This window comes from Oncorhynchus mykiss, chromosome 1, assembly GCF_013265735.2.
Source record: "Oncorhynchus mykiss isolate Arlee chromosome 1, USDA_OmykA_1.1, whole genome shotgun sequence".
NCBI classification, from domain to species: Eukaryota; Metazoa; Chordata; class Actinopteri; order Salmoniformes; family Salmonidae; genus Oncorhynchus; species Oncorhynchus mykiss.
In genome coordinates this window covers 9700193-9725217 of record NC_048565.1, presented here as the reverse complement: position 1 = coordinate 9725217, position 25025 = coordinate 9700193, and the positions used below count along the sequence as shown (strand labels likewise).

General features: G+C 40.9%; 3 protein-coding genes across 9 annotated transcripts in view; 1 reads left to right on the top strand and 2 right to left on the bottom strand.

Annotated features, from left to right (window-relative positions):
* Window positions 1-25025, top strand: part of LOC110530072 (protein ANKUB1-like) — a 99721-nt gene that overhangs the window by 63485 nt on the left and 11211 nt on the right. The window contains exons 1-2 of one of the 2 annotated variants that reach the window (XM_036936703.1): window positions 7170-7595; window positions 8889-8978. Coding sequence is in view for 1 of the 2 variants with exons in the window: in XM_036936682.1 (XP_036792577.1) it covers window positions 8889-8978 (90 nt within the window). In the remaining variant the exon portion in view is untranslated. Of the gene's footprint in view, window positions 1-7169; window positions 7596-8888; window positions 8979-25025 lie in introns of those variants that run through there. The other variant, XM_036936682.1, reaches the window with a different exon arrangement.
* LOC118937357 overlaps window positions 1-25025 on the bottom strand; it is a 29501-nt gene that overhangs the window by 1306 nt on the left and 3170 nt on the right. Inside the window, exons 1-6 of one of the 3 annotated variants that reach the window (XM_036935597.1) lie at window positions 6606-6738; window positions 6208-6283; window positions 5891-6009; window positions 5626-5662; window positions 5094-5494; window positions 8-3647 (exon numbers count right to left, since the gene is read on the bottom strand). In XM_036935597.1, coding sequence (XP_036791492.1) covers window positions 8-3647; window positions 5094-5494; window positions 5626-5662; window positions 5891-6009; window positions 6208-6246 — 4236 coding nt within the window. In that variant the 5' untranslated portion in view covers window positions 6247-6283; window positions 6606-6738. Of the gene's footprint in view, window positions 1-7; window positions 3648-5093; window positions 5495-5625; window positions 5663-5890; window positions 6010-6207; window positions 6346-6605; window positions 6739-25025 lie in introns of those variants that run through there. The other 2 variants (XM_036935638.1, XM_036935532.1) reach the window with 2 other exon arrangements.
* LOC118937070 overlaps window positions 19276-25025 on the bottom strand; it is a 28149-nt gene continuing 22399 nt past the window's right edge. For 3 of the 4 annotated variants that reach the window (XM_036934608.1, XM_036934605.1, XM_036934688.1), the window contains 3 exons: window positions 20058-23697; window positions 19810-19897; window positions 19276-19468 (listed from right to left, as the gene is read on the bottom strand). In XM_036934608.1, coding sequence (XP_036790503.1) covers window positions 19290-19468; window positions 19810-19897; window positions 20058-23697 — 3907 coding nt within the window. In that variant the 3' untranslated portion in view covers window positions 19276-19289. The other variant, XM_036934628.1, reaches the window with a different exon arrangement.

Below are 25025 nucleotides of genomic sequence, written 5' to 3'. Positions count from 1 at the left end.
ACTATACCTTTGTATTGAAGGTGAGGACCTGCTCTCCAGTACTGCTGATGGTATCCCTTTCCAAATCAAACACGCCTTCTACAATGTCACTGGTGGCCACGCTGGTAGCGGACTCAAAATAACATTTAGCAGTGGCTTTGGTGATCATTTGAAGAATGACCATGCAAGTAGAAGTCTTTGGATCGTTCTGGACTGAAACATCAAAGTTTATGTTTTCATACTCATCTGACCACTGTCTCAGGAAGCACTTCACTGTCTCTTCAGCAAATATCTGGAGAAGCTGAGAGGAGAGCTCCTTGGATATGGCACATTGTTCATTTCCCCATTTCAGCCTTGAAAGAATGGAGTCTGAAGCACTTTTGGCTGCTTCCAATGTTAAGACCTGTGGAGTGCTGTGGCTGTCCTGAAGGGCTATCACTTTATCCACCAATTCATGACTGAAAATGTGGATGGTCCAAGTGGAAATGATTTTTTTCAATTTCCTAACAGCAGATCGGAGGTCGTCAAGATGTGAAGCACCCTGTCCATTTTCCTGTGTGTTCTCAACACTTTCCACCATAATGTCCACAACCACCCCAGCAGCTTGCCTGACTTTGTCCACAAAGGTTACAGGAAGTAAGTCCTCTGTGTGAAAGAAGTCCTCAATGATTGTGTTTCTAACAATGGGAAAGTCAATCTGAGCAGGAAACTCAGTGGGGATGGGAGTCCCGGGTAAAGCAAAGTGCCATTTCGACTGCCTTAATTTTGAAGTAGGTGTTAGAGAGATAGAAGAGCGTGAAGAAGAGGTATTTCTTGTATTTTGGCTGTCAGCACTCCTACAACGGATCGTGCCAATATCCTCCAGCATGGATCCTGAGAGCTCAGTGGTTTTAGGTAGTAATTTGTGCGGAATGTCCACACAGGCATCGTTTCCACCAGGTGTAACACTGCTCTGGTTGACCTCAAGATGGCAGAGACTTGCACTTTGTGAAGCAGGACTGCTTTGATATGTAAATATTTGGATTGAACCAAGTGTTGTGTCTGATCTTTGAAGATCTTTTCTGAGAAACTCCGTAATCTTACTTTGCAGACTGTAGTAGATGTTACGAGCAACAGACCAGATTCTTTTCTCAGAAACCTGTCCAGTGGTGAGCAGGGAGGTTCCAGATACCATGTCAGATGATTGGGTGGTCTGGGTGAGCTCCTGCTGGTCTTTCACCATGGTTTGTATAATATCAGTAGATGTGGTGGATGTAGATACAGACTGGATGTACTTATCTGTTGTACCTTCCTCCGCAATGTTAAATGATCTAGAGATTACCTCACTCACTCCTTTCTCAGCTTTGGTTTGGAACTCATGACTAGAACGTTTTTGGAGGCTCTTTGTTGAAAGACTGTGGGAAGATGCAATGCCTTTGGAGGCAGCCGTGCTGCAATCTAGACTTACTGGAGAGGTTCGCTCAGGAGAACCTTGGAGACGTTCAAACATGTCTTCACATGGTGTTGGGGACCTTGACAAGGAGATGTCCTTCAGCTGAGACAGAACACCACCTACCAATATGTTGACCTCAAGGGACATATCAGATATTTTCTTTCCTACTGTGGAGAAGCAAGGTGCATTTGATGCCTGATCCTCGCATGAGGTCAAGATTGTTGAAATGACCTCTTTGGTACTATTGGTCAGTAGAGCCTCGTCTGTTTCAGTCCAGAGAAGTTTTGAACTCTCGCTGACACCCCTGTGTAGAGCCACTTCAAGGTTCAAACTGTGCAAGTGAGGCACACTCTTACTAGCTTGCCTCAAGTCCTGGCTTGCCAAACAAATGTGCTCCTTAGTCCCAAGATGTCCAGAGTCCTCTGTGGGTATATGACTAGACATTCTGCTCAGCATGTCTGACCTCCGCTGATGAATGATGAAGTCCTTTAATGTCTTCTGAATATTGTTATATAAACTAGTGGTAGCAGACCAGATCCTGCTCTGTAGCTTTTGTGCATTTTCCTGGAGGTCAGGTTCTCTCTCCTCTACTTCTGCAGGTTGCGCCGAGCTCTGCAGGTCTTCCACAAATGTTTCAATGATGCCAAAGGCAGCAGAATCCGCACAAATATCCTTTGACCATGTGTACTGGTTTTGAATGGAACAAGACCTGGATGCTACAGAATAAGCAGGCTTTGCACTAGTTAAGCTACTGGTGGACTTTTTAACTAGGAACTCACTCACTGCTTGAGTGGCATTTCTCTTAAATTCCTCACTTGAGAGTTTTCTAATACAATCTAACAGACTGGTCAAAGAAGCTGTGGCCTTACTTCTGCTGTCCTCAATTTGACAGGGGAACTCACATACTATTGGTGATGAGGCCCTGGAATGGGCAATATCCCCAAGCTGAGCCAGAACACCCTCTACAAATTTCTCTCTCTCAATAGAGAAGCCTGATCCTTTTTCTCCAACAGTGTACAGGGGGTCCTCCTTTGACATCTCAGTGTTGTACAAGACCAGAAGCTCTGAGATTACTTCTTTGGTGCAAGTTGTCAGAAGGAGCTTGCTTTCTTCTGACTCAGTTTTTGCCCAAAGAAGTTTTGAGCTCTCACTTAGGCCTCTTTGTAAAGTAACTTCACCAGTGGACTCTGGCAACTGAGGCTCACTCTTACTGGGCCTATATTTCATGTCTAAGCAAGGAAGTGGAACTGTCTCCTTAAACTCAGAATTTGTGATGTTGTCATCAGATGTGACAATGCTCTTTAGGGCAAATCTCTGAAGCTTGTCGAAATAATCTTTCAAGTTGTTTTGGATGCTGTGGTAAATGTGAACAGCAGCAGACCAGGCGCTCTTCTGTTGGGGACTCTCTTCAGATTCAGCCAAGGACTTCATATCTGACACGAAAGTCTTAACAACTACTGACGCTGCTGAGCCCACTGGGTGAATTGACTCTGTCTTTACAATGCCAGACAATGTTTGACCTGATACAGCACCTGTTAACTCAGACTGAATGACTGAACTAGGAAAGCTCAAACTACTGACTTTTTTGTCAAGAACTCCACTCACTGCTTGTATTGCTGATGTTTGAAACTCCCGGCTAGAGAGTTTTTGGATGCTCTTAGATGTGAGCGTGCAGGAGGAACCAGATTCACTAATATTGTAGCTGCTCTCGTATTTCCTAATCAGGGCATCAAGATCCTCAATGAAGCCAACATGCGATGCCAAAAACGTGATCTTGTCCTTCAGATCTTCCAGCAAATTCTGTTCGTTCTCGTCAACAAAAGCCACCATTGTGTCAGAGATGGTGGTCATGACTTGCCCTGTTAGACTCTTGCTCTCTTGGTCAACTTTTTCAAGTTTAAAAGCCAGCTCTCTCACCATGCTGTCAGTCACCTTGGTCTGTGAGTCTCCCCTTACCGGTGTCACTAGAGAGGTTTGACTTGCGGAGGCACTCTTAACGACCACTGATAAGGCCGACTTGACATCTTTAGCCAACTCTGCCATTACAGCAGGGGTTAGCATCATAGAGCCTGCACTTCCAGATGGAGAATTGGACATGCATGCAAGTTTGGAGAGAGAACATTGCAGGCTGTCCTGCACACAGGTGACAAGGGTGTCCTCTGAGACACCTAAGAGGACTTGTAGCGTCTCAGAATTGGTTGTTTTCTTCTGCACATCAGACAGAGAGGTTAGAGTCCTTGGGAAAAAAACGCAGAAATCATCAAAGTCAAACAAATAATATGTAAGGCTGTGATGCACATTCAGTGTGTCAAATACATCTGCACCATTGAAAACAATGAGGAAAACGCTGCTGTTTCTCTGAGAAAAAACCTTAGTGTGATGTCAGCCTAACTGCTTAATTTCTAAAGCCCAATAAAATGTATTTTGTATAAGTCATTTGCATTGAAACTGGCCTGTAGATATCTATCTATCCTGGCAACATCTATCCTCTACAAAAATCCAAATTGCTATAAACTTCAAGTACTGTAACTTCTAATAACTTCAAGGACAGTTTGAAGAAATGTTAAAGGGAAATTTCTAAATGTTTCAACTTCATATTCATCATCTCCAGCACCACCCCTACATCAGCATATGTGAAAAACGGTAATTTCTATGTTTTGTAGTAAAAAAAGAAAGAGGAAGATAAGTGTTTTCTATGACATCATCAACCAATTAGTAGGAAATGCCTACTCATAATTGGTTAAAATCACACGATGCACACTGATGATGTCATTAGAATCTAGAGCTGAGCATTTAACCAACATTTTTGTTATTTTTCGGTTTTTAAACAATTAATTGACCGACGTCGGCTCAATTATTTGAATTCCATATAGTTAATTTTTTTCTTCTTCTGTGAGCTCGATGCTCAGTTTCTGTAGAGATAAATCAGATCAAGCACGAACTATGCAATGTAGTAGGGAGTTGTAGTTTCCAACAGGCCAATATTCTACATAGTTTAGCACAGAAAATATGGCAATTAATTCCCATAATCCATTGCACGCCCACTTGCTTGTCCACTCTGTGTGGAGCAGATACGGAAACCTCATTGACTGAGACGGAGAGACGAGAGAATGCATGAGAGAGATAAAAAGCAGTTGCGTTGCGAGGATTCTCTACCTGGAAATACATGATCTAAGTGATTGACAGTTGGTGTTCAGCGGTCATAAAAGTAGGTCTTATTTACTTAGAAGAACTACTAAAATAGTGATTTTGTCAGACAGGATAAGCAGCAGCTCCATAGAGATGAGTTGATGACTTGGAATGAAATAATAAAGTCATCAAATAAATATTTTATATGAGAAAGTAAATGATGGTTGATAAGTCATAAACAGTAATGGACAGTCACTACCATCATGGGACTTTTATTCATTGTTTTATTATGTGTTGTTACAGCATTCAACACACATAATCCATAGTGCATTCAATGTCTAAAAAAAGTATTGAAATCCAAAACCGTGATTATTTTTTAAATATTTGAATGGAAACCAAACCAACCTCAAAAAGCACTAATTTCTCAGCACTATTGGAAACAGTTACGACCCTCTATATTTTTTTTACTACAAAGCATGGAAATGTGTAATTTTCACATATGGTGATGCTGGAGATGAATATGAAGTTGTTAAATTTCCCTTTAAGAACATACCTCATGGCCCCCTTGGGCAGGTAGCTTCCACTGCCCAGACTGCCCTTAGTCAGGTAAATCTCCTTGAACTTAAGTTGTGATTCCTGTTCTTCTTCCTCTTCCTGCTCCATACAGTTGGAGGAAGGGTAGGGAGTCGGGATGCGAAAGCTATTGTAAGACTTTCGACTGCCTGGCCTCTTAGGTACACCAGCCTCAGTAAATCTCACGCGGGACTTGGTGTTAGTCTTATCGTCTAACAGACTGGTGAGTGACGCTGTGAGAGATCTCTGTGACAATGGAGAAGAGGCAGCATCTTGGATGCCCAGTAGTTCGTAAAGACCTGGGATGATGATCTGCATCAGCTTGTCCGATAAAAACTGGACAATCCTCAGACACAAGCCGGCAAGCTGTTGTTTTGTCAGCTGTATTCCAGAAACAGAAGAAGTGTTTTAAAATGTTGCATAGTGCGTCTTTCAAAAGCTTATGAACAAGGTTAAACATTAGGCAGAGTTTTCATGGTAATCTGATTAAATTGTCAGTAACATGATCTTACCGGGTCAAACATGCCCTCACGAATCCCCCTCCATTGCCTGAAAACAATATTGTTATAAATGTTGTCATATCAGGATGCGTGGCAGAATAGTTTTTATTTAATTATTTGCCTGATCGTGAAGTTATACTTGCTTTGTGTCAGTTGTTTTGGCAAAATTGCAATGTGACAACTTTTCTAGCACTGAACATTTTTTTCCGATTGATCAGTTTCTAATTTGATCCTATTTCCTTGAAGGTGTGATAGTACCAAAGAAAACAGAACATACTTCTCAGTTAGGTTTTGAAGGAAGTCCATAAGTGTCAGATGTTCCACATTGTTGAGCTTTCCCTCTTCTGTGGTTTCCATCACTGAGGTTGCTCTGCTCCTGGTAGAATTGCTCTGCTCCTGGTAGAAATGTAATTATATTGCAAATAATCAAACTTAATTAACAACAAATATCATACTGAAATAATTATTAACTGTTAAAGAGGGGAGGAGCATTGGCAACGTTGGGCCAATTAAACAACTGCAACACAACAGAGATGGTTGTGGTACGTCAACATTGCCAATGATAGCATCACTGAAATGACAAGGTCAACTTACCATCTCATTGACAGCTTCAGAGGTCAGGTGGTCATCCATCACACAGACAGGCAGGTCTAGAGACTGGGACAAGGCTCTATGGTCATAACCAGGAGAGAATGGAAACATCAGAGCAGTCCCAATGGCAGAATCTAACCACTGTCTTCATGTCAAAGACTCACTCACTCATTTGCTTTGTCAAACCTACCCCTTAGAATGACTTCGATATTAAAAACCCAGGCTTTCCTAAAATGTTTACCTCAGCCAGTCTAGAACCCAGGTGTGTCTACAAAACACATGTACTCCTCCATAAGGTTCATGGCTTGCCTATTGTTTTATCCCAGTACAAGAGGGGCAACTGGATTCAGGATTAAACACAAGCAGTCTTTAAGGTATATCTTATTACAGTTTAGGCCTACCTTATTATTTTCTTCCATCTGGCAATATCATTTTAAGGAATGAAATCTGTTTTGTTGCTAGTATTATTAGTAACTGTAGGAAAATACAGCTGTAAAGTACAAGAATCAGCTACTTTCTGAAGGGAAGCCAAGCTCATAAGCAATTTAGAACCTACAGACAATTATGACAAAGTTGGAACGCATGAATGCGTCACAAACGCCTTGTGGTCACATGTTATTTTAGGGCGTGGCTCCGCATTCGTGACCGGTTCTCATATTTATTTTTCCCGGTATCCGTTAGTGCTGGAATTTGCGATTAATACTTTTCTCATGCCGAAACCGGATTAAATAAATACCGGTAGTTAAATGACAAAAAATATGATATTCGCAATGTCATTAAGCAACAACAACAACAAAAACATAAATAGCTACTACAATTTCTAAACATGATTTTGTCATCAGTTCAGTACCATTTGTTTGATTTTGTGGACCCACGACTAGACTTTATCCATGTTAGCTAGTTGCTAGCGATGCTAGTCAGCATAGGCTGCTACGTGATAAACAGTTCGCGTGGGTTCTGGAGGAATTTTCTAAAGTTACGGAATTACTGATGTCTGTTCAGAAATAAATGAAATCATTCAGAATAGCCTAATACGTCATGAGAAGCCCTATAATTTAGCTACAGAGGACCAATAGCTTCTTTTTTAAATAGCCTAGCTGCGGATTGTAGCCCAATAACAAAGAATAGCCTACAGTCGGGAACGCGAGGCAAATCTGTCAGTGAAAAAACAGCAGGCAGACAAAACAGGCCTTTTGCAATATTCAAATACAATCGAGGGAAAACACAGATTGAAAAGCAATGACTCTTGCTGAAAAGATAAGACTATGCTGTAGACTACCAAAATATTTGATCAACTCCCAAACATTGTTTTACAAAACAGAGAGAGGGAGAGATAGGCTTTTGACACGAGCGCATCGACAATCTCCAGCGAGTGAGCTGCGCATCATTGGGTGAGTCAGTGAAACTGGAAAGCATTTTTAGGACTAATTTCCTCCTCATATTGTAGCCTACTATATGTTTCTCCACAAACCTAGGCCTATAGGCTATTGATGGATTCAAGACAAGGTCGTTTTTATTGATCTCAGATACTAAGTTTGTCAGTGTCAAAGTAGCCTGCCATTTCGATCATTTGTGCGGATTAAAAAAAAGATAATGCCAAAGTCTCCAGTCATGTAAAAGGATGTAGAATTGCACGAAATGCGGTTTTAAAAAGGCCAACACTTTCCCGGACCCTAGGCTACTAAAAATGTTCCCCATGTGTGCGTGCACCTTTTATAAGTGGCTCTACCCAAATGTGATGATATCAAATCAAATTTATTTATATAGCCCTTCGTACATCAGCTGATATCTCAAAGTGCTGTACAAAAACCCATTCTAAAACCCCAAACAGCAAGCAATGCAGGTGATGATATGTGTTCAATGCTCTATTATAAAAGGTGATCTTTTTTCTCATGAGTTCTGGTACCACAGAACCCCCCCTCTAGCACCCACTCTTTGTTCTGGCACCTCCCAATTTACAAATTAAGCTCTGCTTCAAATTTTTATTTTACAAGGCAAGTCAGTTAAGAACAAATTCTTATTTTCAATAAAGGCCTAGGAACAGTGGGTTAACTGCCCTATAGCAATAAGGCACCTCGGGCTTCCTGAGTAGTGCAGTGGTCTAAGGCACTGCGTAGTACTAGCTGTGCCACTAGAGATCCTGGTTCAAGTCCAGGCTCTGTCGCAGCCGGCCGTGACTGGGAGACCCATGGGGCGGCGTACAATTGGCCCAGCATCATCCGGTTTAGTGGAGGGTTTGGCCGGCAGGGGTGTTCTTGTCCCATCACGCACTAGTGACTCCTGTGGCGGGCCAAGCACGCTGACACGGTCGACACGGCTGGTTAAGCGGGCATGAAGCAGTGTGGCTTGGGTTGTGTTTCGGAGGATGCACGGCTCTTGGCTCTCGCCTCTCCCAAGTCCATATGGGAGTTGTAGCAATGGGACAAGACTGTAACTACCAATTGGATACAACTAAATTGAAAAAAAAAAAAAGTCACATGATGGGTTTGTGGTATATGGCCAATATACCTCCGCGTTGCGGAGAACAGCCCTTTGCCGTGGTATATTGGCCATATATTGACCACACCGCCTTATTTCTTAATTGTACACAATTGGACACTTTTACAATTATTGTGTGGGACACCCTCCATTACGGCTCCATCAGTTTTGAGCCCTCTCACTCTGATTGTATAGGACACTCGCAGGATTACTTCCACGTGCAACTGTCAGACGACAAGCAGGTGAGGCACTTCCTGGAGCTGAGCTATGCTGGTGCCATCCTTCGGGACAGCTGGGTCCTGACAGACGTTGGCATCACCCCTAGCAGTGCCATCTGCTGCCTGCTGAAGGTACCAGCCGAACACCTAGCTGTTTCTACCCGTGCTTGAAAATGCATATCAAAGTGAGCTGGCTATTGCTTGAAACAGCTTCATACTATCATTAACATAAAGTGTTTCAGATATAGTGTGGTAATATATAGTATGGTGATATATATATAGTGTGGTGATATATAGTATGGTTAAATAGTATGGTTATATAGTATGATTATATATATAATGATATATAATAATGATATAGAGTGTGGTAATATATAGTATGGTGATATAGTATGGTTATATAGTATGGTGATATATATAGTATGTTTAAATAGTATGATTATATATATTGTGGTAATATATAGTATGGTGATATAGTATGATTATATAGTATGATTATATAGTATGGTTATATAGTATGATTATATAGTATGGTTATATAGTATGATTATATAGTATGGTTATATAGTATGATTATATAGTATGGTTATATTGTATGATTATGTAGTATGGTTAAATTGTATGATTATATAGTATGGTTATAATAGTATATATATAGTATGATTATATATATTATGGTTATATATAGTAAGGTGATATATAGTGTGGTGATAAATAGTATGGTTATATAGTATGGTTAAATAGTATGATTATATATATTATGGTGATATAGAGTGTGGTAATATATAGTATGGTGATATAGTATGGTGATATAGTATGGTGATATAGTATGGTTATATAATATGGTTATATAGTATGGTTATATAGTATGATTATATAGTATGGTTATATATATAGCATGGTGATATATAGTATGGTGATATAGTATGGTGATATAGTATGGTGATATAGTATGGTTATATAGTATGGTTATATAGTATGGTTATATAGTATGGTTATATATATAGCATGGTGATATATAGTATGGTGATATAGTATGGTGATATAGTGTGATTATATAGTATGGTGATATGATTATATAGCATGGTGATATATAGTATGGTGATATATAGTATGGTTAAATAGTATGATTATATAGTATGGTGATATAGTATGGTGATATAGTATGATTATATATATTATGGTTATATATAGCATGGTTATATATAGTATGGTAATATATAGTATGGTGATATATAGAATGGTAATATATAGTATGGTAATATATAGTATGGTGATATATAGTATGATTATATAGTATGGTGATATAGTATGGTGATATAGTGTGGTGATATATAGTATAGTGTGATATATAGTATAGTGATATATAGTATGGTTATATATAGTATGGTGATATATAGTGTGGTAATATATAGTATGGTGATATATAGTATGGTTAAATTGTATGATTATATAGTATGGTTAAATTGTATGATTATATAGTATGGTTATATAGTATGATTATATATATTATGGTTATATATAGCATGGTTATATATAGTATGGTAATCTATAGAATGGTGATATATAGTGTGGTGATATATAGTGTGGTAATATATAGTATGGTGATATAGTATGATTATATAGTATGCTTATATAGTATGGTTATATAGTATGATTATATATATTATGGTTATATATAGTATGGTGATATATAGTATGGTGATTTATAGTGTGGTAATATATAGTATGGTGATATAGTATGGTGATAAAGTATGGTTATAAATATAGCATGGTGATATTTAGTATGGTGATATATAGTATGGTTAAATAGTATGATTATATAGTATGGTGATATAGTATGGTGATATATAGTGTGGTAATATATAGTATAGTGATATATAGTATGGTGATATATAGTATGGTTATATATAGTATGGTGTTATATAGTATGATTATATATGTATTATGGTGATATATAGTACGGTGATATATAGTATGGTTATATATAGTATGGTAATATATAGTATGGTGATATATAGTATGGTTAAATAGTATGATTATATAGTATGGTTATATAGTATGATTATATATATTATGGTTATATATAGCATGGTTATATATAGTATGGTGATATATAGCATGGTGATATATAGTGTGGTGATATATAGTATGGTGTTATATAGTATGATTATATATGTATTATGGTGATATATAGTGTGGTGATATATAGTATGGTGATATATAGTATGGTGATATATAGTATGGTGATATAGTATGATTATATAGTATGGTTATATTGTATGATTATATAGTATGGTTATATATATAGTATGGTGATATAGAGTGTGGTAATATATAGTATGGTGATATAGTATGGTTATATAGTATGATTATATATATTATGGTGATATATAGTATGGTGATATAGTATGGTGATATATAGTATGGTGATATAGAGTGTGGTGATATAGAGTGTGGTAATATATAGTATGGTGATATAGTATGGTTATATAGTATGATTATATAGTATGGTTATATATAGTATGATTAGGTGATTTAGTTCATTCAAACAGGTGCCATTAATACAGGTAACGAGTGGAGGACAGAGGAGCCTCTTAAAGAAGAAGTTACAGGTCTGTGAGAGCCAGAAATCTTGCTTGTTTGTAGGTGACCAAATACTTATTTTCCACCATAATTTGCAAATAAATTCATTAAAAATCCTACAATGTGATTTTTCTGGATTTTTTTCTCTCATTTTGTCTGTCATAGTTGAAGTGTACCTATGATGAAAATTACAGGCCTCTCTCATCTTTTTAAGTGGGAGAACTTGCACAATTGGTGGCTGACTAAATACTTTTTTGCCCCACTGTATAGTGTGGTGGTATATAGTATGGCGATATATAGTATGTTGAGGTCACCCTGCTTGAGACTTAAAGTAATATTGCCCTTGCTCAACCAAGACCATGGTTATGGTAGAGTAGTGATTGGTTAGTAAGGACACTGCTTTATACTGAGACCATGGTTATGGTAGAGTGATTGGTTAGTAAGAACACTGCTTCGTGAGTGTGAAGTGTTGTTGTACAGAGGTCCCTGGGTACATGTCCAGAGCCAGACAGGGACAGAACTCACTCTGTCCCACAAAGTTCTGTGGAAGATTTGCTAACAGAGGAGAGTGGTTATGTATCTAAGTACAAATTTAACCATCAGAATAATGTTTATTTGTGTTCCTTAATCCTTACTTACACATCCCATCATTGACATAGTCAAAGCCAGACCTTCTGTCTGTCTCTCCTTCTTGCTGGTTGACTAGAGTGGAAATCTATAGTATTGTATGGTTGACCTGGGATAGAGCTGAAATGTGGCCCAATGTAGTGTTGCCTTTGTACCAAACACCCTTACAGTCATAAACCTTTTCCCCATGTAATCGCCTCGACCTCAGTCTGGTGTTCGCTAACAGTATCTGAAGAGTCTGTATACCCAGTGGTTTATAGTACAGTAGAGCACAGCAAAGTACAGTAGAGCACAGCAGAGTACAGCAGAGTACAGTAGAGCACAGCAGAGTACAGTAGAGTACAGCAGACAGAGTACAGCAAAGTACAGCAGAGTACAGTAGAGCACAGCAGGCCGTATAGTAGGAGAAGAAGAGGCCCTTTGGGTTCATTGAAATACATATTCATAATATTTCTGTTAACAATTTAATCTGCACCCAGATTAGTGTTCAATTTAATCTGCACCCAGATTAGTGTTCAATTTAATTTTCACCCAGATTAGTCTTCAATTTAATTTTCACCCAGATTAGTGTTCAATTTAATTTTCACCCAGATTAGTGTTCAATTTAATTAATCTGCACCCAGATTAGTGTTCAATGTGATAGAACAAAACTCAGTACAGCACATTAATTAGAAAATGTTGTTACAAGTTTGAGCCACGAGATGGTGGTAGATTATAAATTTAAATAGCATGGACCTTTGATTTGTCTCTGGATAGAAATTGCCCTTGGGCACAGATCTAGGATCAGCATACTCTCACCAAATCCTAACCTTTACCATTAACAGTAAAAACACAAACCAGACCTAAGAGCAGTGCAAAGGAGCCAGTTCATCTTAACCCTGTAATTATATGACTCCTAACTTATATATACTGAGTGTACCAAACATTAGAAACACCTTCCTAATATTGAGTTGCACCCCGCCTTTTGCCATCAGAACAGCCTCAATTCGTTGGGGCATGGACTCTACAAGGTGTTTGAAAGCGTTCCACAGGGATGCTGGCCCATGTTGACTCCAATGCTTCCAACAGTTGTGCCAAGTTGGCTGGATGTTCTTTGGGTGGTGGACCACACAGGAAACTGTTGAGTGTGAAAAACCCCAGCAGCATTGCAGTTCTTGACACAAACCGGTGCACCTGGCACCTACTACCCCGTTCAAAGGCACTTAAATATTTTGTCTTGCCCATTCACCCTCTGAATGGCACACATACACAATCCATGTCTCAATTGTCTCAAGGCTTAAAAATCCTTCTTTAACCTGTCCGCTCCCCTTCATCTACACTGAAGTGGATTTAACAAGTGACATCATTAAGGGATCATAGCTTTCACCTGGATTCACCTGGTCAGTCTTTGTCATGGAAAGAACCGGTGTTCATAATGTTTTGTTTACTCGGTGTATAAACACAACATAGGTATTTATGTAAAACAAGTGAATTTACTGAATGTCCATGGTCTTATACTTCAGCGGGAGCCGGTGGTGCGTGTGTTCAGTGCCGTGACGGGGGAGACCCTCTCAGTCTTGGGCACTGTGTTTCTCCTGAGTACGTCTGTGGCCAGGCTCATGACCCTGGTGTCCCAGCAGTGTGGGCTTCCCGTCAGCTCCTTCAGACTGAGCTCTCCCACCAGCCTGCAACTCTACGACTGCAACTGGCTGCACGACTACGCCATTGACCTGGGTATGGCCTTCCTTGTGCAGTAGATCAATGGTCCTCTGGCTCAACACCTTATGGATGTAACATAGAGACAAATGGACTGTATGGAACACATTCTTGGTTCATGGAAACCAGGAGGACAACCTGCATGTGTCTCTGTCTCCCAGGGGCTACTCTACGGTTGGACACCTGGGATGGGTGGGCGGAGTCCCTCAGAGGCTGCTTCCTGGGACACAGACTGACCGTCCAACGACACCTGTCTAGGGAGAGACCTGTGAGGAGGTCAGAATACACATCTACACACTGAACTGTATGATAGACTTACTATCAACAGTGATGGTACTGAACCTTTATATAGCTTACAATGATAGTACTGACCCTGTATATAGCTTACAATGATAGTACTGACCCTGTATATAGCTTACAATGATAGTACTGACCCTGTATATAGCTTACAATAATGGTACTGACCCTGTATTTAGCTTACAATGATAGTACTGACCCTGTATATAGCTTATAATGATAGTACTGACCCTGTATATAGCTTATATTCTCGTGTTTTTTTCCTTCATATGTTTTTTCTCTTACCCTGATATTTAATACTGCATTGTGGGAAAGAGCTTGCAAGTAAGCATTTTACTGTACTGTTTTATAACCGACTGTATCTTGTGAACTTGACAAAAAAAACTTGAAACGTGTTATAAATACATTGATTCTGTATTATTCCAGGTTCCAGCTCCGGGTGGCACTCTACATCGCTGCTTCTCTGGGCCACCTGGACCTGGCCGGCTGGCTGCTGGAGAGGGGGGTGCGTGTCATTGAGCCGGTGGGGGTTCACCCTTACCGTGAGTGGTGCCACCAGACGGCCCACCCCGACGTCGCCAAGTGTCCCGCTGTCGCCTCCATCGAGCTCGGCCAGCTCACCATCCTCAAACTCTGTATCGCCAGCAGCGTTCTGACCCTTGCCTGTCAGGATCCCCAGGGTCGTGACCCCCTGAGGATCGCCCTTCAGTACGGCCACAGGGAGTGTGTGAGTCACCTGGCCACCAAGCTGTGCTCTGTGGTGGTCCTCCCAGGTATGGCCCTGCCCATGCGGACATACCTCCAGATAAAGGGCTGGGTGAGGCTGGGGCAGAGGAGGGCAGCATCCAGGCACTGCATGGGCCTCAACAGGGCTCCGTTCAGGACCAGGGTGGGCGACACGGTCCTGGTGGACGGCTTCACCCTCCCCAAGATGTCTTCCAAGCCCAGGAGGAGTGAGGCCAAGGCGGGTATCAGGGTGATGTCCACAGCCTCTCAAAGTTTGACCCCCATCAACTGCCCATCTCATGTAACCTGCCAGCTCCGCGCCCTGGCATCCCAGGATAAACCTCTTCAACTACCGAAGCAACACCCTGTGGCCACGAGTGATGAAAGAGAGAAGAAGAGGGGATGTGGAGGGAAGGGATGTGAGGAGGATGAGAGTGGGGATCAGAACAGCAACCAATGGAGGAGCAGAGTCCCGCTCCCGCCCATTTCCAGAGACACCAATCTCAGACCTGTGTTTGCCTCGCCAAACTCCGCCCAGATACTCACCACCTCACTGGAGGCCTTTTCTCTCCACTGCGACCGCACACCCAGAGAAAACGCCATATACTGTTTGGCCTTGGCCAGGTTAGTCCAAGTTTAAATGACAGCTACGGTGAATATGAATATTTCTCTGGAGGTTTCTTATGAAAGGTGTGAATACTGTCAGAAGAAGCCTCCTATAATCAGTGGTGGGGGGGGGAGAACACATGTAAAAGCTGTTTACACACTTTTTATTTTATTTTGTTCAAGCATTTACCCACCTTTTGTGGAAGATGCATTGAAAGTAGAGGGAGCGTTACTTCTTTAATCCTGAACGGCAATCAGCATTTACCAGTCAATGGTTTTACCACTACATCACTGCCTATGATATATACCCTTATCCTCCCTGAATAGATTTCAGTACAAACAAATCATGAGCCAACCATCATGCTTAGAAGGTACATAATCAAATCAACTCAAACTTTATTTGTCACATGCGCTGAATACAACAAGTGTAGATCTTTCCGTGAAATACTTTACTTACAGGCCCTTAACAAACAGTGCAGTTCAAGAAGAGTTGAAGAGAATATTTACCCAATAAACTAAAGTAACAAATAATAAAACATTTGAACTTGTCCGGTGGCCATTTGATTAATTGTTCAGCAGTCTTATGACTTTGGGTTAGAAGCTGTTATAGGTTTACCCTAACAAGTCCTGAAACAAATCATGAGCCAACTATCATGCTTAGAAGGTATATAGTGTCAGTCTTATTGGTTCACCCTAACAAGTTGTTTCAGTATGGGGAGAGGATAGAATGTAAGGGCACTTCATTAATGTATTGAGGCCATTACATATACAGTATTTCACAATGCTAGGACACAGATTTGGTCTCCTAACCTTGTTCTGGTTGATTGACTCTCTAACAGTGCCTTCACACAGAGACCATGGTTGCAGCAGCTGAATGTAGCGCGGACTCTGTCCAGGAGGAGTGCTCAGCACATTGGGTAGACACCAGGATCCTGGTCATTAGGCAGATTAAACATACTGAAACAAGGAGGGACAACCTGGAATTGTCCAAAAAGGAACTCTTATTTGAGTTTTTATTTTTATTTTTTACAGTGAACAAGATGAGACTTTGGAACGGATGATGCCTGAAACAATGCGGACAACTTAGAATTTCGTTCCTTTGGATGAGGCTTATAGATATAGTCAGTACTGTGTTTGATTTGTGTGCAGAAAGTTTACAACGGCAGGCAGTGGATTCTCAGTCATTCCTCTCAAGGAACAAAAAACGTATCATATTTCACTGGCTATTTGTAGTAGCCAAATGTGAATGGAATTATTATTATTCTAGAATCATTCAGTTGACTGAATGTGACTGTGGTTGTGCTGTATGTGACTATGTGGTTGTACTGAATGTGACTATGTGATTGTACTGAATGTGGTTGTACTGTACGTGATTGTAAGTGTTTGACATGGGTCTAATTGAGCCCCCCCCCCACACTTAACACTAGTTTTTATCCATAGAAATCCTCACTTGCTGATGAAGACCTATAGTGGTTGAAATCAATGTAAAATACAGTATGAACACTGCTGCCTTAAAACTCTTTTATTAAGATGTGGATCATTATTGCTCATTTAAATGAGTCTGTGCAGTGTCAAAATAATACACCTGATACATAAGGGGGGAAAAAATGCTAAAAATACCACAAGACATGAAATAATGGCATTATGGGAAAATAATACATACTGTATTTCACATAGAGTATTTGACAAACTCTTTATTTACGTTACAAAACTGACAACTACTGTGACGATGTGTTAGCACAGCATGTGTCATCATTCCCCTGCAGTGTGTGGATTTACACAGCAACATAGCAGACAGCTTAAATAGTTTATTTTTTATTTAACCTTTATTTCACTAGACAAGTCAGTTAAGAACAAATTCTTATTTACAATGATGGCCAAACCCGGACGACGCTGGGCCAATTATGCGGCACCCTATGGGACTCCCAATCACTTGGGAGTGGGAAGGATACCAAATCCAATATCACACACTTCTTCCTTAGTATTCTGAGAACTGTCAGATAGCTGTGAGAGCTATGAGTGGATCGTGGACCCATGCATAAATGATAACTTTGCTGTAACTCAGTGGGGCAAGTAGAACATCCGGGTTAGTGTATGTGCATTATCTGGACAGTTGATTGTCTTTGTCTCAAAGCCTTTCCATTTCTGGGGTATTGAAGAAGCTTCTGATCTCAACCTTCTTGACAGGTAAGAAACACTTGGTTAGTGTATGTGTCTTATCCAATGGGTTGTCAGGTGAACGTTGAAGATGCTTCTTGGAGGTGATCTAATGATGTCATTGAATCGATGTCATTGAGTTGCTCACTGGACAAGACAATTATTCACTGAAAATTAAATCTGTCTTTCATTTCACTTATGTTGATACTTGATTGGCTATTTGCTGTCTTTTGAAAATACAAAAATAAATATAACTGTTTTATGAAGCACTTGTAGACATTCATTGTTTTCAAAATCATATTTTCAGCAAAACAGATACATACGTTTACAATATGACATCAAATCAAATAAAAATAAAGTAAGTGATATGTAAATGATTGGCAAAAGGCTCCAACCACCCAAGTCATAGACTGTTCACTCTGCTACCACACGGCAAGCGATACGAGAGCACCAATTCTGGGACAAAAGGCTCCTTAACAGCTTCTACCCCCAAGTCATTAGACTGCTGAACAGCTTCTACCTCCAAGTCATTAGACTGCTGAACAGCTTCTACCTCCAAGTCATTAGACTGCTGAACAGCTTCTACCCCCAAGTCATTAGACTGCTGAACAGCTTCTACCCCCCAAGTCATTAGACTGCTTAACAGCTTCTACCCCAAAGCCATTAGACTGCTGAACAGCTTCTACCCCCAAGCCATTAGACTGCTGAACAGCTTCTACCCCCAAGTCATTAGACTGCTGAACAGCTTCTACCTCCAAGTCATTAGACTGCTGAACAGCTTCTACCCCCAAGTCATTAGACTGCTGAACAGCTTCTACCCCAAAGCCATTAGACTGCTGAACAGCTTCTACCCCCAAGTCAGACTGCTGAACAGCTTCTACCTCCAAGTCATTAGACTGAAGAACAGCTTCTACCCTCAAGCCATCAGACTGCTGAACAGCTTCTATCCCAAAGCCATTAGACTGCTGAACAGCTTCTACCCCCAAGCCACCAGACTGCTGAACAGGTTCTACCCCCAAGCCATTAGACTGCTGAACAGTTTCTACCCCCAAGCCACCAGACTGCTGAACAGCTTCTACCCCCAAGCCATTAGACTGCTGAACAGCTTCTACCCCAAAGCCATAAGACTGCTGAACAGCTTCTACCCCCAAGTCATTAGACTGCTGAACAGCTTCTACCTCCAAGTCAGACTGCTGAACAGCTTCTACCCCCAAGTCATTAGACTGCTGAACGTTAATTAAATGGCCACCTGCACTATTTGCATTGACCCCCTTTGTTATTGATGTATTTTTCTAATTGTTTTCCACTGACTCTCTTGAATTGGCTCGATGCACATTCACTACACTCTACCCACACATTCACTGTGACACTGACCGACTTTCACACTAGCTGCTGCTACTGTGTTTATTATCTATCCTGATTGCCTAGTCACTTTTACCCTTACCTACATGTACATACTGTATTACCTCAACTACCTCGCACCCATGCACATTGACTCGGTACTGGTACTCCTTGTATATAGCCTTGTTATTGTTATTGTGTTACTATTTAGAAAATATTTTCTTAATTTTTAACTCTGCATTGTTGGGAATGGGCTCGTAATAAAGCATCTCACAGTTGTTTTCGGCGTATGTGACCAATACAATTAGATTCTCATCTGAACAAATGAATGCTCTCGTTGTTATAATGAGGAATTTATTTAAATAATTTGGTTTTCCTTGAAGATTTGAATGGGCTGAGAAAGCCTTTTGTGATGGATCTAGACAATCTGGTGAAAAGGGAGGGTTTGCGACTCTTCTCTTCAAGTGGGAAGGACGATGCGATATCATAAATTCCCTCTGGAGAAAAGGAGCCATGAGATGTTGTCATCGTCTCTGCAACGAAAGACCATCCAGCATGCCATCAATTTACATTTTTACTCATGTATCAGACACTCTTATCCAGAGAGACTTACAAGGAGCAATTAGGATTAAGTGCCTTGCTCAAGAGCACATTGACAGATTTTGCCTCGTGAACTCAGGGATTCTGAACCAGCAACCTATCGGTTACTGGCCCAACCTCTTAACCCACTAGGCTACCACCCAGCCCACAGTACAGTATGTCATAGGTAACAACTCAGAGGAGTACAACGTCTTTCCAAATGAATTAGTGGAATGGTAAAGGGATAATGTCTCAGTCTTGACTGAGCAGCAGCCTAAACAGCAGCAGGGCTTACCTGTAAAGTACACAGTAGGGGAAATGTTCTGAGGCTGGTACTCCAGAGACTCTTGAGGACAGAGGTTCTTACTAACATTATTGGAACCCTGGTTGGTGGGAAAAGGCACATTAAAACAAACTGAAATGTTTTCGATATCTTAAAGTACAGCATATCAACTGCAAAGAAGCAGTGCAATGCCATGACACAAAGAATCATATAAAAGGTCAACAGCAGTGTTATTCATGAAAGATGTATGTGTACTATACCTTTGTATTGAAGGTGAGGACCTGCTCTCCAGTACTGCTGATGGTATCCCTTTCCAAATCAAACACGCCTTCTACAATGTCACTGGTGGCCACGCTGGTAGCGGACTCAAAATAACATTTAGCAGTGGCTTTGGTGATCATTTGAAGAATGACCATGCAAGTAGAAGTCTTTGGATCGTTCTGGACTGAAACATCAAAGTTTATGTTTTCATACTCATCTGACCACTGTCTCAGGAAGCCCTTCACTGTCTCTTCAGCAAATATCTGGAGAAGCTGAGAGGAGAGCTCCTTGGATATGGCACATTGTTCCTTTCCCCATTTCAGCCTTGAAAGAATGGAGTCTGAAGCACTTTTGGCTGCTTCCAATGTTAAGACCTGTGGAGTGCTGTGGCTGTCCTGAATGGCTATCACTTTATCCACCAATTCATGGCTGAAAATGTGGATGGTCCAAGTGGAAATGATTTTTCTCAATTTCCTAACAGCAGATCGGAGGTCGTCAGGATGAGAAGCACCCTGTCCATCTTCCTGTGTGTTCTCAACACTTTCCACCATAATGTCCACTACCACCCCAGCAGCTTGCCTGACTTTGTCCACAAAGGTTACAGGAAGTAAGTCCTCTGTGTGAAAGAAGTCCTCAATGATTGTGTTTCTAACAATGGGAAAGTCAATCTGAGCAGGAAACTCAGTGGGGATGGGAGTCCCGGGTAAAGCAAAGTGCCATTTCGACTGCCTTAATTTTGAAGTAGGTGTTAGAGAGATGGAGGAGCGTGAAGAAGAGGTATTTCTTGTATTTTGGCTGTCAGCACTCCTACAACGGATCGTGTCAATATCCTCCAGCATGGATCCTGAGAGCTCAGTGGTTTTAGGTAGTAATTTGTGCAGAATGTCCACACAGGCATCGTTTACACCAGGTGTAACACTGCTCTGGTTGACCTCAAGATGGCCGAGACTTGCTCTTTGTGATGCAGGACTGCTTTGATACGTAAAGATTTGGATTGAACCAAGTGTTGTGTCTGATCTTTGAAGATCTTTTCTGAGAAACTCCGTAATCTTACTTTGCAGACTGTTGTAGATGTTACGAGCAACAGACCAGATTCTTTTCTCAGAAACCTGTCCAGTGGTGAGCAGGGAGGTTCCAGATACCATGTCAGATGATTGGGTGGTCTGGGTGAGCTCCTGCTGGTCTTTCACCATGGTTTGTATAATATCAGTAGATGTGGTGGATGTAGATACAGACTGGAGGTACTTATCTGTTGTACCTTCCTCCACAATGTTAAATGATCTAGAGAGGACCTCACTCACTCCTTTCTCAGCTTTGGTTTGGAACTCATGACTAGAACGTTTTTGGAGGCTCTTTGTTGAAAGACTGTGGGAAGATGCAATGCCTTTGGAGGCAGCCGTGCTGCAATCTAGACTTACTGGAGAGGTTCGCTCAGGAGAACCTTGGAGACGTTCAAACATGTCTTCACATGGTGTTGGGGACCTTGACAAGGAGATGTCCTTCAGCTGAGACAGAACACCACCTACCAACATGTTGACCTCAAGGGACATATCAGATATTTTCTTTCCTACTGTGGAGAAGCAAGGTGCATTTGATGCCTGATCCTCGCATGAGGTCAAGATTGTTGAAATGACCTCTTTGGTACTATTGGTCAGTAGAGCCTCGTCTGTTTCAGTCCAGAGAAGTTTTGAACTCTCGCTGCCACCCCTGTGTAGAGCCACTTCAAGGTTCAAACTGTGCAAGTGAGGCACACTCTTACTAGCTTGCCTCAAGTCCTGGCTTGCCAAACAAATGTGCTCCTTAGTCCCAAGATGTCCAGAGTCCTCTGTGGGTATATGACTAGACATTCTGCTCAGCATGTCTGACCTCCGCTGATGAATGATGAAGTCCTTTAATGTCTTCTGAATATTGTTATATAAACTAGTGGTAGCAGACCAGATCCTGCTCTGTAGCTTTTGTGCATTTTCCTGGAGGTCAGGTTCTCTCTCCTCTACTTCTGCAGGTTGCGCCAAGCTCTGCAGGTCTTCCACAAATGTTTCAATGATGCCAAAGGCAGCAGAATCCGCACAAATATCCTTTGACCATGTGTACTGGTTTTGAATGGAACAAGACCTGGATGCTACAGAATAAGCAGGCTGTGCACTAGTTAAGCTACTGGCGGACTTTTTAACTAGGAACTCACTCACTGCTTGAGTGGCATTTCTCTTAAATTCATCACTTGAGAGTTTTCTAATACAATCTAACAGACTGGTCAAAGAAGCTGTGGCCTTACTTCTGCTGTCCTCAATTTGACAGGGGAACTCACATACTATTGGTGATGAGGCCCTGGAATGGGCAATATCCCCAAGCTGAGCCAGAACACCCTCTACAAATTTCTCTCTCTCAATAGAGAAGCCTGATCCTTTTTCTCCAACAGTGTACAGGGCGTCCTCCTTTGATATTTCAGTCTTGTACAAGACCAGAAGCTCTGAGATGACTTCTTTGATGCAAGTTGTCAGAAGGAGCTTGCTTTCTTCTGACTCAGTTTTTGCCCAAATAAGTTTTGAGCTCTCACTTAGGCCTCTTTGTAAAGTAACTGCACCAGTGGACTCTGGCAACTGAGGCTCACTCTTACTGGGCCAATATTTCATGTTTAAGCAAGGAAGTGGAACTGTCTCCTTAAACTCAGCATTTGTGATGTTGTCATCAGATGTGACAATGCTCTTTAAGGCACATCGCTGAAGCTTGCCGAAATAATCTTTCAAGTTGTTTTGGATGCTGTGGTAAATGTGAACAGCAGCAGACCAGGCACTCTTCTGTTGGGGACTCTCTTCAGATTCAACCAAGGACTTCATATCTGACACGAAAGTCTTAACAACTACTGACGCTGTTGAGCCCACTGGGTGAATTGACTCTGTCTTTACAATGCCAGACAATGTTTGACCTGATACAGCACCTGTTAACTCAGACTGAATGACTGAACTAGGAAAGCTCAAACTACTGACTTTTTTGTCAAGAACTCCACTCACTGCTTGTATTGCTGATGTTTGAAACTCCCGGCTGGAGAGTTTTTGGATGCTCTTAGATGTGAGCGTGCAGGAGGAACCAGATTCACCAATATTGTAGCTGGTCTCGTATTTCCTTATCAGGGCATCAAGATCCTCAATGAAGCCAACATGCGATGCCAAAAACGTGATCTTGTCCTTCAGATCTTCCAGCAAATTCTGTTCGTTCTCGTCAACAAAAGCCACCATTGTGTCAGAGATCATGGTCATGACTTGCCCTGTTAGACTTTTGCTCTCTTGGTCAACTTTTTCAAGTTTAGCAGCCAGCTCTCTCACCATGCTCTCAGTCACCTTGGTCTGTGAGTCTCCCCTTACCGGTGTCACTACAGAGGTTTGGCTAGCGGAGGCACTCTTAACGACCACTGATAAGGCCGACTTGACATCTTTAGCCAACTCTGCCATTACAGCAGGGGTTAGCATCATAGAGCCTGCACTTCCAGATGGAGAATTGGACATGCATGCAAGTTTGGATAGAGAACCTTGCAGGCTGTCCTGCACACAGGTGACAAGGGTGTCCTCTGAGACACCTAAGAGGACTTGTAGCGTCTCAGAGTTGGTTGTTTTCTTCTGCACATCAGACAGAGAGGTTAGAGTCCTTGGGGAAAAAAACGCAGAAATCATCAAAGTCAAACAAATAATATGTAAGGCTGTGATGCACATTCAGTGTGTCAAATACATCTGCACCATTGAAAACAATGAGGAAAACGCTGCTGTTTCTCTGAGAAAAAACCTTAGTGTGATGTCAGCCTAACTGCTTAATTTCTAAAGCCCAATAAAATGTATTTTGTATAAGTCATTTGTATTGAAACTGGCCTGTAGATATCTATCTATCCTGGCAATATCTATCCTCTACAAAAATCCAAATTGCTATAAACTTCAAATACTGTAACTTCTAATAACTTCAAGGACAATCATAAATACAAGGCAGTTTGAAGAAATGTTAAAGGGAAATTTCTAAATGTTTCAACTTCATATTCATCATCTCCAGCACCACCCCAACATCAGCATATGTGAAAAACGGGCATTTCTATGTTTTGTAGTAAAAAAGAAAGAGGAAGATAAGTGTTTTCTATGACATCATCAACCAATTAGCAGGCAATGCCTACTCATAATTGGTTAAAAATCACACGATGCACACTGATGATGTCATTAGAATCTAGAGCTGAGCATTTAACCAACATTTTTGTTATTTTTCGGTTTTTAAACAATTAATTGACCGGCGTCGGCTCAATTATTTGAATTCCATATAGTTAATTTTTTTCTTCTTCTGTGAGCTCGATGCTCAGTTTCTGTAGAGATAAATCAGATCAAGCACGAACTATGCAATGTAGTAGGGAGTTGTAGTTTCCAACAGGCCAATATTCTACATAGTTTAGCACAGAAAATACGGCAATTAATTCCCATAATCCATTGCACGCCCATTTGCTTGTCCACTCTGTGTGGAGCAGATACGGAAACCTCATTGACTGAGACGGAGAGACGAGAGAATGCATGAGAGAGATAAAAAGCAGTTGCGTTGCGAGGATCCTCTACCTGGAAATACATGATCTAAGTGATTGACAGTTGGTGTTCAGCGGTCATAAAAGTAGGTCTTATTTACTTAGAAGAACTACTAAAATAGTAATTTTGTCAGACAGAATAAGCAGCAGCTCTATAGAGATGAGTTGATGACTTGGAATGAAATAATAAAGTCATCAAATAAATATTTTATATGAGAAAGTAAATGATGGTTGATAAGTCATAAACAGTAATGGACAGTCACTACCATCATGGGACTTTTATTCATTGTTTTATTATGTGTTGTTACAGCATTCAACACACATAATCCATAGTGCATTCAATGTCTAAAAAAAGTATTGAAATCCAAAACCGTGATTATTTTTTAAATATTTGAATGGAAACCAAACCAACCTCAAAAAGCAC